General features: G+C 40.0%; 1 protein-coding gene across 1 annotated transcript in view; it reads left to right on the plus strand.

Moving 5' to 3' along the window:
• Window positions 1-335: 335 nt before the first annotated feature.
• Window positions 336-13,638, plus strand: part of RSBN1L (round spermatid basic protein 1 like) — a gene marked incomplete at its 5' end in the record, with an annotated part of 64,690 nt that continues 51,387 nt past the window's right edge. Inside the window, one exon of the mRNA XM_082846432.1 lies at window positions 336-900. Within this exon, the coding sequence (XP_082702558.1) occupies window positions 336-900 (565 nt within the window). The remainder of the gene's footprint in view (window positions 901-13,638) is intronic.

Here is a 13,638-nt window from a genome sequence, read left to right on the forward strand (position 1 = left end):
CGGGGCAGACTTTGGGGTCTGGAGTTGGGGTTCTCTCAGACACTCACTGGGCACCCGCGTTCACGCTGACGACAACTGGACGACCCTCCCCTCACAGCTTGCTCCGCCATTAGCCGCGCCCCGCGGCCCTGTGACCTCCAAAACTGGTACGCTTGGCGATTCCCCCCACAACTTCGGCTCCAGACTCGCGCTTTTGATTGGTTCTTAAGATATCCCTCAGCGTGGCTCGCCCAATGGAGGGCCCGGCCGCTCCGCCCCTTCCCTGCCCCCTGAGGAGAGCCCGCCCCTGCCCCGCGCCTGGGAGCAGAGGAGAGTAAATACAACAGGAGCGCAAAATGGCGGAACCGCCGAGCCTAGTGCACTGCGCCCCCGCCGCCGTCTCGGAGAAAGAACCGTTTTCCAAGCTGCAGCCCCCCTCCCGGGACCCGCCGGGTCCTCTGTCTGCCAAGAAGATCCGGACTGAGGAGAAGAAGACGCCGCGGAGACTGAACGGAGAAGGAGGCAGCGGCGGCAACAGCAGGCAGCTGCAGTCTTCCGCGGCACCTTCGCCTCAGAGCTATGGCAGCCCTGGGTCTTGGAGCTTCGCCGCTCTGTCTGCTGCCCCCTCCCCGTCCTCTGCTCGGAGCAATTTCTCTTTCTCCGCTGGCACGGCCGTCCCCTCCTCAGCCTCTGCTTCCTCGTCCCAGCCGGTGCCGCGCAAACTGCTGGTCCCTCCTACGCTGCTGCACGCTCAGCCTCACCATCTCCTGCTGCCGGCCGCCGCCTCCTCAGCCAACGCCAAGCCGCGCAGACCCAAGGAGAAGCGAGAGAAGGAAAGGAGGAGGCACGGCCTCGGCGGGGCAGGCGAGGCCGGCGGGGCAGCCCGCGAGGAGAATGGGGAGATGAAGCCGCTGCCGAGAGGTGGGTGCCGGCGCCGGGTGGGGGGAAGGGAGGGCGCCCCGGGTCCTCGCCACCCGCTCGCGCCCGCGGGGCCCAGGCAGGGGGAGCGCGGGGGCCGCTTGCGCCAGCCTGGAGGGGGCGGGAGGCGTCCGGTTCTCCCTCGGAGATTTTGCGGTCCCCATGGGGACAGGAAATGGAGCCTGTAATTTCGGTAGCATCGAGGGGGATGGCTGAAATCTATTTTCTGTATCGTTTCTGCCTCGATAATGCGCGGCAGGATTTGTAGAATTCGATGTAGAGGACCCGCCTAGGTGTGTTTCGCTACAGAGGGAGATGGGAGGGAATGGGATCGCAAAGGGTTTGGTCCTGTAGAAGATGCTTGATTATTAGACCGTTTAGACGTGATCACGGAATTTGTATTTGTGACACAGGCTCCAACGCCAGAAAATCCTGTCAAAAAAAGGGGTGTGGAGCGCATTGGCGTCAGCTGGAAGCTACCAGAGGCCTGAGCTTTTCATCCCTATTAGGGAAATGAGGTAGTGTGCAGGGCCCGGAGTGTGCTGTTTCATAAGGTACCCTCCCTCCACCCTCCTCTCCGCTCCGTATTCTTAAGTGTTGTGAGTGGTCCTGTTTGAAATACCACCCTTCAGAAAGAATTTTCAGCCATATTCTTTTTTTCCTGCAGCAAATGATAAAATCAGGAGCATTGACGTTTTTTGGCCAGACCAAGTACTTGCTGCAAAATGTTTTAGCATCAGAGAAAGGCAAATTCTTAAGCGTTCTTTTCAGACACGACTGCGCGGTTTTCTTTTAAAAAGTAGGCTAGTCATATAATTTTCAGGAAGTATTTCTATAAAATAGATGGTCCTACCTATTTAGATGTTTGATACACAGTTTTGACAGTGGTACAACGTGGAGACTGGTTGAAAATTAGATCTTTATGTGATCAAAAGCTTAAAGCACGTAGTGATCTTTATTATAAATGTACATTGATACACAGTATCGTGAAAGTATTTTTGTTTGTTTTAGGAAAAATGAAATGTCAAGCAGTTTTAGCGTTGCTGATCTAATGGTAGCTTAGATCATGAAAAATTCTCTGTTTGAATTAGAAAGGTATATTTTCGCAATTTTTAAAAATGTTGTGCACGAGTATGTAGCAACAGTGTTACTTTTTTGATATTTTGCCTGTAGCAAAGCTTTGACGTCTAAGCATAGGCATCAGGTACTCTGGCACAAGGTAAAGGATCCCTCAGCTTTGGAGAGTGTTGTTTCCAGGAAAGTGGTTTTGAGGATGGAATTTATACGACTTTTAGGCTGGGATTTTAGGTGATTAGTATTTTAAAGCAATTTTGTTTTAATAATTACATTTAAAATTTGAAGGTGCCTGGAAGTCAGCATTTGCAGCTCAATATCAGTCTTATTTGTGATGTGTAAACAGTGTATTTGCTCTTCTAAGTTCTTTGAATGAGAACGTGAATATGGGTATAACATTGTCGATGTATTGGAATGGCTGAAAATAAATAAGTAAGCATTCTTTAACAATTCTCTGGAGCACATAAATTGCTTTTAAAGTGAAATGGCTGTTAAAGAGAAAGTTTTCTAGTCTTTTAAATTACATTTAGAATCCTCCTTTTGAAGGCTACAGCTTACATTATTAAGCCTGAATATAAGCAATGATAGCTTTTATTCCATGATTTATGTAGGTTTTTTGAGTAGTGACTAGATAGTAACACTATGGTAAGATTTTCTTTTCTTTCTTTCTTTTTTTTAATGGAAATGCTTCTATTTTATAGAGGAATAACTAAAAATCAATGAGAAGGATTGCTTTTCAGTGTCTTGGTGATACATTTAATGGTGAAAATCTTTACCTCTTAATTTGGGAAGTACTCATATCCTTCTGAAGTTCAGATTTAACTGAATTGAGGTTCTGTTTTATTCAACTAAGAAATTTTTTAAGCAACAGAAGTATTAAAATAACAAAATTATATACATGCATTTAATATAGATATAATTGCAAATATAAAAGTCCTAATTTGCAATACATTTCTCATTTTTCTGCGTTTTTTGTGAAAGTCTTAGTGAATGGATGACCACGTGTCTGTAGTTTTAAGTATATATCTCTTTTTGGTATTGCTCTAAGTTGGATAGTTGATAGGATAGCACATAGGATAGTTCAGTGACTCCCACAATTATCCCATAGATCATTGATTGACCAATCTTGATCAGAACTGGAAATTAGTTATAAAGACACCAAAGCAAGGAAAATAAATCCTTCTCTCAAAAAACAAACAAAACCCCCCAAACCATCCAAAAGATGCAGCCCCCAAACTCCATTAAGCAATTAAACTCCTGTATTTATTTGTAGTAGTTTTTTTTAAAGTCTTTAGTCAGAACTGCTAAATTTTTACATTGACTACCATTCTAACAAAAGTTATTTGGATTAAATGAAAGTGTGTGTATGAAAGGCAGGGCATTTAGTAAATGTTGAGTCAGAAGCATGATGATTTTTTTTTAACCCCATAGTAAATAAAAGATGGGTCAATCCAGATAGAGGAAGGATCGTTGACAGTAGATCTGAAAGTTAAGTGTGATGAACAGGAAGGTTATAAAAGCATACCAGTCTATGTCCATTTGGCATAAGGGTTGATGCCTTACAGACCTAAAACCTCTGAGGCCATCTAGTCATAGTACTGTAGCCGACTTGCATGACAGCCTGAGTCATCAAGTAAAAGTTAAATTTATTTCTTATAAAAAGAAAAGTGCAAAACATTTTAGATTTTTTAAAATTAGTTTTATTTTTTATTTTATTTTTAAAATTTATTTATTTATTTTTGTCTGCGTTGGGTCTTCATTGTTGCCCACGGGCTCTCTCCAGTTGTGCCAGCGGGGGCTACTCCTCGCTGCTGTGCGCAGGCCTCTTACTATGGTGGCCTTTCTTGTTGCAGAGCACAGGCTCCAGGCGCCTGGGCTTAAGCCCTTGTGGCTCATGGGCTCTAGAGCACAGGCTCAGCAGCTGTGGTGCACGGGCTCAGTTGCTCCACGGCATGTGGGATCCTCCCGGACCAGGGCTCGAACCCGTGTCCCCTGCATTGGCAGACGGACTCCCAACGAGTGAGCCACCGGGGAAGTCCTAGATTTTTAAAACTATGAAATAAAAATTTTGGTGTATAAAGAGGTAAACTACTAAAGAGTTCGCAGCCCATTTTCCTGTAAGATTAAATAAATTATTAACTGGTAAATGTGGAAGGTAAAAGTGAACATGTGCTGAAGGTGTCCAACATTTAGAATTACAACAAACAGGGACTTGTGTGGCGGTCCAGTGGGTAAGATTCCGTGTTCCCAGTTCAGGGGGCCCAGGTTCGATCCCTGGTTGGGGAGCTAGGTCCCACATGCATGCTGCAACTAAGAAGTCCACATGCTGCAACTAGAAGATCCTGTATGCTGCAGTAAGAAGATCCTGTATGCTGCAACTGAGGATGCCACATGCTGCAACGAAGACCCCGTGTGCCACAACTGAGACCAGGCATAGCCAAAATAAATATATACATAAATATTAAAAAAAAGAATTATAGCAAACAATAGAACAAACATATTACTAGATAATAAGCTGCCTTAACTGATTCCAGTAACCAGTAAAACTTGTATAGATCTTCTAATTTTTGTTAGAATTTTTGCTTTGCATTTATTACCTTATTTCCTTAAAATGACCCTGTGAAGTAGCCCAAGACAAAACCAGTGCATTTCACTAAATTTTTGCCTTGAAAGTGTAGTTACAGAATTTAATGAAAATAGAGGCTTTCCATAGAATTGAATAATTTGAGGTATGTAATTATCAATGATTTTAAAGGGATAGATGTTAAAAGGTTTTTCAAACTAGGCTTTTCCTCCATCTTTCTAATACGGTTATTCTGCAATTTCAGGTTAAATTCACGTTGAGAGTTTTCATCATTCCAACCAAATATTTGTCACTGCTGAGATAGTAGTTTACTATGATTTAGTTTTCCCGTGTAACCTTTTGCTTTTCATGCCTTGTTTTTTCATTTGCTTAGTTTTGTCTTTCTGTATCCTCCAGCAGCTCGGTAAAATGCTTCTCAGTACAATTTTCCACATGGTCAAATCTGTCACATAAACTTACCACTTCCACTTATTCCTGTAGTCATCCCTTCTGTAGCTGTCCTTCCTGCTTTATTCTGGATTGTTTTCTGTTTAGGCCTGCTGCAAAGCTGTTATCTTGGGACATTCTGGGAATTTTTTTCACTTTTGTTGAGTCCCTTTTTTCCTGGATCCCATGCCTTCCTTTTAGTTTATTCCTTCTTTTTGGTTTCTCTACTATTACCGTGAAAGAGTGCATGAGATATTTTGGGGGGGGGTTCGTTTTTACCCTCACACTTGACTGTTGTGCTGTTGAGTCACACTTGACTGTTGGAAATCATTTTTCCTTAAAAGTTTGGAGGTGTTCCTTTATTGCTTGGCTTCCAATGTTGATGCTGAGAAATTTGATCTCCAAAAAACTGTCTTTTGTCCTATCTGGGAGAGTTCAACCCTTTCACTGAATTTTAAAATTTCAGGTATCTTTTAAAAAAAAAAAGTTTTATGAGCTCTTCTCTATTTCTGTATTATAGCATCTTGTTTCTTTTTCATGGGTACAGCATCTTCTGTTATCTCTTCAAGGATATTAATTACAGTTTCTTTGACATTTTCTTCCATGCCTTGCATTGTTTTTGGTTTTTCTTTTTTCTGTTTGTTTTGGTCTCTTTTTTTTGTTGTTGAAGGCTTTCTTCAGATCTGTGTGATCCTCAGCAGTTCCTTCATATTCAAGAGAATGTTGCAAAACTAATTGAAAGCTCACTGGGCATGCATGAGCATAGCTTAGTGACTAATGAACTCCCTTGTTTTTATCTTTATTTTTTCTTCTCTAGGTGGTGGGTAAGAAGGCTTTCAGTTTCTTCAAATAATGGTCCTTCATTTTTCTGTCCGTCTGCATAAGTGGAATAATGGAGCGAGGAGAGGATTGGCAGAAGTAATGAGTATTGATGGCAGAGTTCTAGTGCTGGGTGGAGGAAGAAAGCTACTACAGGTCTCACCAGTTTCTAAATTTTTCACTTAGTCTCCTTGTATTCATACCAGCACTCGCTTCTCCCTTTTTCTGTGTGTGTCGCCCCTGAGGCTGGAGCCACCGTGTGATTCAGTTTTGCTGAACACTTCTCATTCCCTTAGGAGTGTGGGGGTGGGAGCGTGGGCGGGGGGTGAAGCAGTGTGGTTCTGTCATCTTGCCTTTCCCAGCACCTCCCATTTCTAAGCCCTTCTGGGGTGCTGCAGAGTAAACAGGGTTCTTTGTCATTATTTCTTTCTATAGGGACTTACCTTAACCTTCTTCCATTTATGCCAGGTCATTTACCATTCCACCATCAACGTTCTGTCTTTATAAATTATATCTCAGGTTACAGTTACAGTATCTCCTAGTTACATTAAAGGTGGAATTTATGTTTCTAGTTCTTTTTTTCCCTATTGTTGTGGTATGTTTTTCAAGAAGAGATCTTAAATTTTAGCCTTATTTTGATTTGTTCCTATTTGTGGGACACTGGTGAAATCACTTAATCTTTTCGAGCTCATACTCATCTGTTATTATCGGTGTCCACAGCATGGTTGTTAGAATTACATGAGCCTGGTATATGGTAGGCATTTGTAGGGATATTAGTTCCTAACCATTCTTTCCTGTATAACACATTGGACACGTTTAGTTTCACTGAATTCATGGGTATGTATAACCTGTATAGTTTTCCCATTGGTATCCTGGTTTCTGAGAATTTTTGGTATTAGTATGAACCATACTAACTTGCTGAAAGAAGTTTATATGTCAGAGGTTTCCAGTTATTATAGTAAATGTCATTAATTTTTCACCATCCTCAAATGAATTAAAGTTTCAAATTACAGATAAACTACTTAAAATAGGATATTGAAAAGATAATGATATTTTTTCAGTTAGAGTAAAAAGAATTCTGATGAAATAATTGTGGCTTATATAAAATCTTTGTGTGTGTGTGATTAAGGAGAATTAATAATAAATGTACACTCTTACCAACTAAACTAATTTTTTATCACTTTAAACATTTTTATTTCTGAAGGTACATTAAACTTTGTACATTTTTTTTGAATTTTAGATTTAAAATATTTAACTTTTTTTTGAAAATATTTAACTTTTTATCATGAAAAAAATTTAATTAATACAAAAGAAACCAGAACAGTATACTTTTGGTTTTCTCCTTTGAGGATAATGAAAATGTCAGAATTAGTAAATTCTGTCAAGCTTTTTTGAGATGGGCTACAAGCTGATGCAGTGAGTACTTAGGTGCAGTTTGTGCTAGAATATAAGCTTCTTGAGGACAGAAACAACAAAAATAAGAACAAGGGTTAACATTTATAGAACTATATACTCAGCACTTTATATAAATTTTTATTTAATTTTCACAACTTCTTTAAAGTTTAGATAGTAGACTTTTGAAAGTGCTTTATGGAAGCTCAGAATAATTTAAATGACTTGCTGAAGGATATGAAATAAGTAGTAAATCTAGGTTTCAGATCTTTAGATAGTTTGACCTCAGAGCTCTCTCTCTAAACTACTGTGCAAACCATGTTAATATTTTTAAAACTCCTTCATCCAGAATTGTACCTTGCATTGTGAGATAGTTTGCCAAGTAAATGAACTGAGCTTTGATGGAAAATTAGGACTTATATAAATGGAGATGATGGAGACAGGCTTGTTACGCAGGAGGGATGGTGTGAGCAAGATTGTAGAGACAGGAGTGTGTCTGGCATGTTCAGTGGTCTGTGAGAAGAACCATTTGGCTGGGATTGATGATTTTGTACAAAGTTGTGAGATAGGACTGCATGGCAGTTGAAAGTCTGCCATAATCTGCTTTCTGTCTGTCTGGATAAGGAGTTCAGACTTCATTCTGTGGGTAACAGCAAGGCACGGTTTATTAGTAGGGCGATAATATATTCAAACTGGTATTTTAGGAATATTACTTTAGTAGCATTGTTTAGGAGAGATTGGCTGAGAAAATTGTAGAGTCAGGGGTATTGGAGACTACTGTAGTAGTGAAATGACGTGATTTTAGTGGTGAAATGATTGGTGCTCCTGGACATGAAAAGGAAGATTTTAAGAGGGATTATATGATAGGGCATCATGGTTTTCAAATATATAGCAAGAAAGGAGAATTTACATGTTATTTTATGCTTTCAGATGGAGAGAATAAGCATTTTTTGAAAAAATGTGGGTATGCCTGTAAGAGAACTGGTTCAAAAAGATGGATGTGAGTTTGAGATGGAGGCAAGTACCTTATTAAAGTTCTGTTATCAGATGCATGTCAAATTAGTAGTGAGTCCAAGGGTGAGGTTTAAAAATGTTGCTCTGTATGTAGGAGATTCTGTTCAGTTAACATGTGTGCTTCAGTGTGTGTATGTGGAGGGCTTTTTCTGTGAGGAGCAAATAATCTCAGATCATTAATTCTTAGGTAACCAGCTGTTCACAGTCTTCAAAAGGTCTCTAAAAACCCCAAGATTAGGCATGGTCCCTTAACCTTCACTCCACTCAACAGTTTGACAGTTTACATTCCATTTGTCCTTCCCCTTTTAGCATCCCCTGCCATTTTCCTTATCTCTGCTGCAGCTATTTTAGCATTTGGTTTAGTTTGGGGCCCTTTTACAGTAGTAGACCCTCTGGCTTTGCTAATGACCCTGTTAGTTTTCTTATGTCTATTGTTAGCACTCCTCAAATCTTAGCTTAGTCCAGAGGTTTAGATCTGTGTATTCAGTTGCCTCCTTGACATGACCACTATTAGGTGGTCCATAGAACTGTAAGAGTAATATGTTCACAACTCATTGTCTCCCTTACCCAAATTTGTCTTTCTATGTATGCTCCTTACCTCAGTGCTCAAGTTTGAATACTGAATTCTCCACTTTAACTTTATCACACCTGTAGCCAGATCTTTTCGCTTCTAGCCACTGTCTTTCCCATCTATCTACTTTTATGCCTTCCTTTCTTTTAGTATTAGTTGAAAGCTAATTATCTCTAGCCTAATTATCTCTAACCTCAGTTATTGTATAACTGCTTCCTTATTGGGCTCTCTACTTCACATCTATGATCTTTCATTTCATTTTTCATTCTACAGCCTAAGTGATAACTAGAGATCTAAATGCCTATTTGATGTCACTTTTCTGTTTATGAGATGATGTTCAAATTCCTTAAAATGTCCCCTAAGGTTCTGGATGATCATATCCTCGTTTAGCTCTTCAGCTTCTTCTCAGTGCTCCTTGCTGCCTAGAACTTTCTCCATCCATTATCCTTCCATCTCTAGTTCCACACTTCTACTCCACTGAACTTACTCATCTTTTAGGACTGAACTTGAAAGGGAGGCCTTTGCTACTCCCTGGACTAGATTAGGTCTCCTTGCTGTCTCTTCCCATATCACTTTGCCATATCCTGACTTTCTTCACTTCATTTTTTTTTAAAATTTTTATTGGGGTATAGTTGATTTACAATGTTGTGTTAGTTTCAAGTGTACAGCAAAGCAAATCTATTATATATATATCCACTCTTTTTTAGATTTTTTTCCATATATGCCATTACAGACAATTGAGTAGAGTTCCCTGTACTATACAGTAGGTCCTCATTAGTTATCTATTTTATATATACTAGTGTGTATATGTCAGTCCCAATCTTCCAATTTATCCCCCCGACTTACCTCCTGGTAACCGTAAGTTTATTTTCTACATCTGTAACTCTGTTTCTGTTTTGTAGATAAGTTCATTTATAGCCTTTTTTAGATTCCACATATAAGCAATATCATATGATATCTGTCTCTGACTTCCTTCACTTAGTATGATGATCTCTAGGTCCATCCATGTTGCTGCAAATGGCATTATTTCATTCTTTTTCATGGCTGAATAATATTCCATTGTATATATGTACCACATCTTCTTTACCCATTCCTCTGTTGATGGACATTTAGGTTGCTTCCATGTCCTGGCTACTGTAAATAGCACTGCAGAGAACAATGGAGTGCGTGTATCTTTTCGAATTATGGTTTTCTCCAGATACATGCCCAGGAGTGAGATTGCTGGATCATATGGTAGCTCTATTTTTAGTTTTTTAAGGAACCTCCATATTCTCCATAGTGGCTGTATCAATTTACATTCCCACCGACAGTGTAGGAGGGTTCTCTTTTCTCCATACCCTCTCCAGCATTTATTATTTGTAGACTTTTAAATGATGGCCATTCTGACTGGTGTGAGGTGATACCTCATTGTAGTTTTGAGTTGCATTTCTCTAATAATTAATGATGTTGAGCATCTTTTCATGTGCTTTTTAACCATCTGTATGTCGTCTTTGGAGAAATGTCTATTTAGATCCTCTGCCCATTTTTTTTTTTTTTTTTTTTTGGCTGTATGCGGGCCTCTCACTGCTGTGGCCTCCCCCGCTGCAGAGCACAGGCCCCAGACGCGCAGGCTCAGCGGCCATGGCTCACGGGCCCAGCCGCTCTGCGGCACGTGGGATCTTCGCAGACCGGGGCATGAACCCGCGTCCCCTGCATCGGCAGGCGGACTCCCAACAACTGCGCCACCAGGGAAGCCCCTCTGCCCATTTTTTGATTGGGTTGTTTGTGATATTGAACTGCATGAGCTGTCTGTATGTTTTGGAGATTAATCCCTTGTCGATTGCTTTGTTTGCAAATATTTTCTCCCATTCTGAGGGTTGTCTTTTCATTTTCTTCACTTCATTTTAATCACATGTTTAGTTGTCTTCTTCACCAGACTGTAAGCTCTCTGGAATCTGGGGCTGTGATTATCTTGTTTCAGGTCAGGCCTTCAACTTCTGGGTACTTGATAACTTTGAGAAATGAATAAGTTGCACTACGTTACGGCTGTTTTTGCCTCCTCAGAAGAGATGTCTGATTGTTGTTCAGGAAAATCTTGGCAGGTTATTTCAAATGTGAAAACAGCAGAAGGTGATAATGGGATGAGAAGTTGACCAGCTGCTCACAAACAATGGGCAGATTGTCAGGTGAGCACAAGAGGCAGGTATTAATGGCATGATAACTAGAAAGAAAATGAACTGTGTGGATAATAATAATTGAATGTTTGACTGATCTTGAATTATCACAATTGCTATTTTATATATTCTAACCTCAAAAAATTAAACTTACTACACATTGTACAAACAGGATATTTTATATTTTTAATCTGAGCTTGTTTACAAAATCTGTAATGCAATTATAAATGAAAACCTTTGCTCTGTTTGGAATTTATTTAGACATAAAATTAGGTAGGAATCATAATTAATTTTGTTCCAGTAATTAGTTGTTTTTTTTTTCTTTTTTTGCGGTACGCGGGCCTCTCACTGTTGTGGCCTCTCCCGTTGCGGACCACAGGCTCCCGATGCGCAGGCTCAGCGGCCGTGGCTCACGGGCCTAGCCGCTCCACGGCATGTGGGATCTTCCCGGACCAGGGCACGAACCCGTGTCCCCTGCATCGGCAGACGGACTCTCAACCACTGCATCGCCAGGGAAGCCCCCAGTAATTAGTTTTTAATACCATTCACTGAATAGTTTTTCCTTTCCACACAGATATAGAATGCCAGCTTTTATCACATACTACTAAAAATCAAAAATTTCCCTCTTTGAAATGCAAATCAAAACTACAATGAGGTACCACCTCACACTGGTCAGAATGGCCGTCATTAAAAAGTCTACAAATAGGGACTTCCCTGGTGGTACAGTGCTTAAAAATCCGCCTGCCAGTGCAGGGCCACGGGTTCGAGCCCTGGTCCGGGAAGATCCCACATGTCGCGGAGCAACTAAGCCTGTGTGCCACAACTACTGAGCCTGCGCTCTAGAGCTTGCAAGCCACAACTACTGAAGCCCGCATGCCTAGAGCCCGTGCTCCGCAATAAGAGAAGCCACCGCAACGAGAAGCCCACGCACTGCAATGAAGAGTAGCCCCTGCTCGCTGCAACTAGAGAAAGTGTGTGCGCAGCAACGAAGACCAAACGCAGCCAAAAACAAACAAACAAACAAATTAATTAATTTTAAAAAGTACGAATAATAAATGCTGGAGAGGGTAAGGAGAAAAGGGAACCCTCCTGCAATGTTGATTTAATTGGGTGCAGCCACCCATGTAAATTGGTGCAGCCACTATGGAAAACAGTGTGGAGGTTCCTTAAAAAAACTAAAAATAGAGATGCTATATACTCCTAGGCATATACCTAGACAAGACTATAATTTGAAAAGACACATGCACCCCTATGTTCATAGAAGCACCGTTTACAATAGCTAAGGCTTGGAAACAACCTAAATGTCCATCAACAGATGCCAGGATAAAGAAGATGTGGTGTATATATACAGTGGAATATTACTGAGCCATTAAAAAAGAATGAAATAATGCCATTTGCAGCAACATGGATGGACCTAGAGATTATATCATAGTAATCAAAGTAAATCAGAAAGAGAAAAAAAAATACCGTATGATATCACTTATATGTGGAATCTAAAATGCAACACAAATGAACATAACAAAATAGAAACAGACTCACAGACATAGAGAACAGACTTATGGTTGCCAAGGGGAAGGGGGGATGAGGGAGGGAAGATTGGGAGGTCGGGATTAGCAGATGCAAGCTATTATATATCGGATGGATAAACAAGGTCTTACTGCATAGCACAGGGAACTGTATTCAATATTCTGTGATAAACCATGAGGGGAAAAGATAATGAGAAAGAATATATGTAACTGGGTCCCTTTGCTGTACAGCAGAAATTAACACAATGCTGTAAATCAACTATAGTTCAATAAAATTAAAAAAAAAAGTTCCCTCTTGCCACTTAGTGCTCTCCCACTACTTCCATTCTGGGGGTGATCTGTTTTATGTCCCAATGGTTTTGCCTTTTTCAGAATGTCTTTTAAGTTGAACTATCTAACTTTTTTCATGTTTGGCTTCTTTCACTTAGCATGTTGCTTTTGAGTTGTTACATTAATCAGTTCATTCTTTTCTATTTCTAGTAGTAGTTCATTGTATGGAGACACCACACTTTGGTTTTTCGTTTGCCAGTTGATGGACATTTGGATTGTTTCTTTTTTTTATTAAAAAGCCTGCTTTTTAATAAAAATTATTTAAATTATTTAAAATTATTTAAATTATTAAAAAGCCTGCTACAAACATTTACATACAAATCTTGGGATAGATATATGTTTTCATTTCTCTTCCGTAAATACCTAGAAGTAGAATTGCTGGGTTGTATGGTTAAGTGCATGTTTAACTTCATAAGAAACTGTCAAACTTTTCTAAAGTGGCTGTACCATTTTTCATTCCCACTAGCCCTTTGATATTGTCAGTTTACTAAATTTTAGCCATCCTAGTGGACATGTAGTAGTATTTCATTGTGGTTTTAATTTGCAATTCCTGATGATTAGTGATGTTGAACATCTTTTCATGTGCTTATTTTCCATCCCTATCTCTCTTCTGTGCATGTCTGTTCAAATTGTCTATTATTGGGTGTTTTCTTATTATTAGGAAATTGTGAAAGTTCTCTATACTGTGAACAGTTCCATATGAGATACGTATTTTTGCAAATATATTCTCCAATTCCTTGGCTTTTCTTTCTCTTAATATTGTCCTTTATACTTTTTCACAGCAGAAAATTTGAATTTTGATTAGGTCCACTTTATAATTTATTTCTTTTATGGTTTGTGCTTTTTGTGTCT

This window comes from Leucopleurus acutus (genome assembly GCF_964270905.1).
Source record: "Leucopleurus acutus genome assembly, chromosome: 9".
NCBI classification, from domain to species: Eukaryota; Metazoa; Chordata; class Mammalia; order Artiodactyla; family Delphinidae; genus Leucopleurus; species Leucopleurus acutus.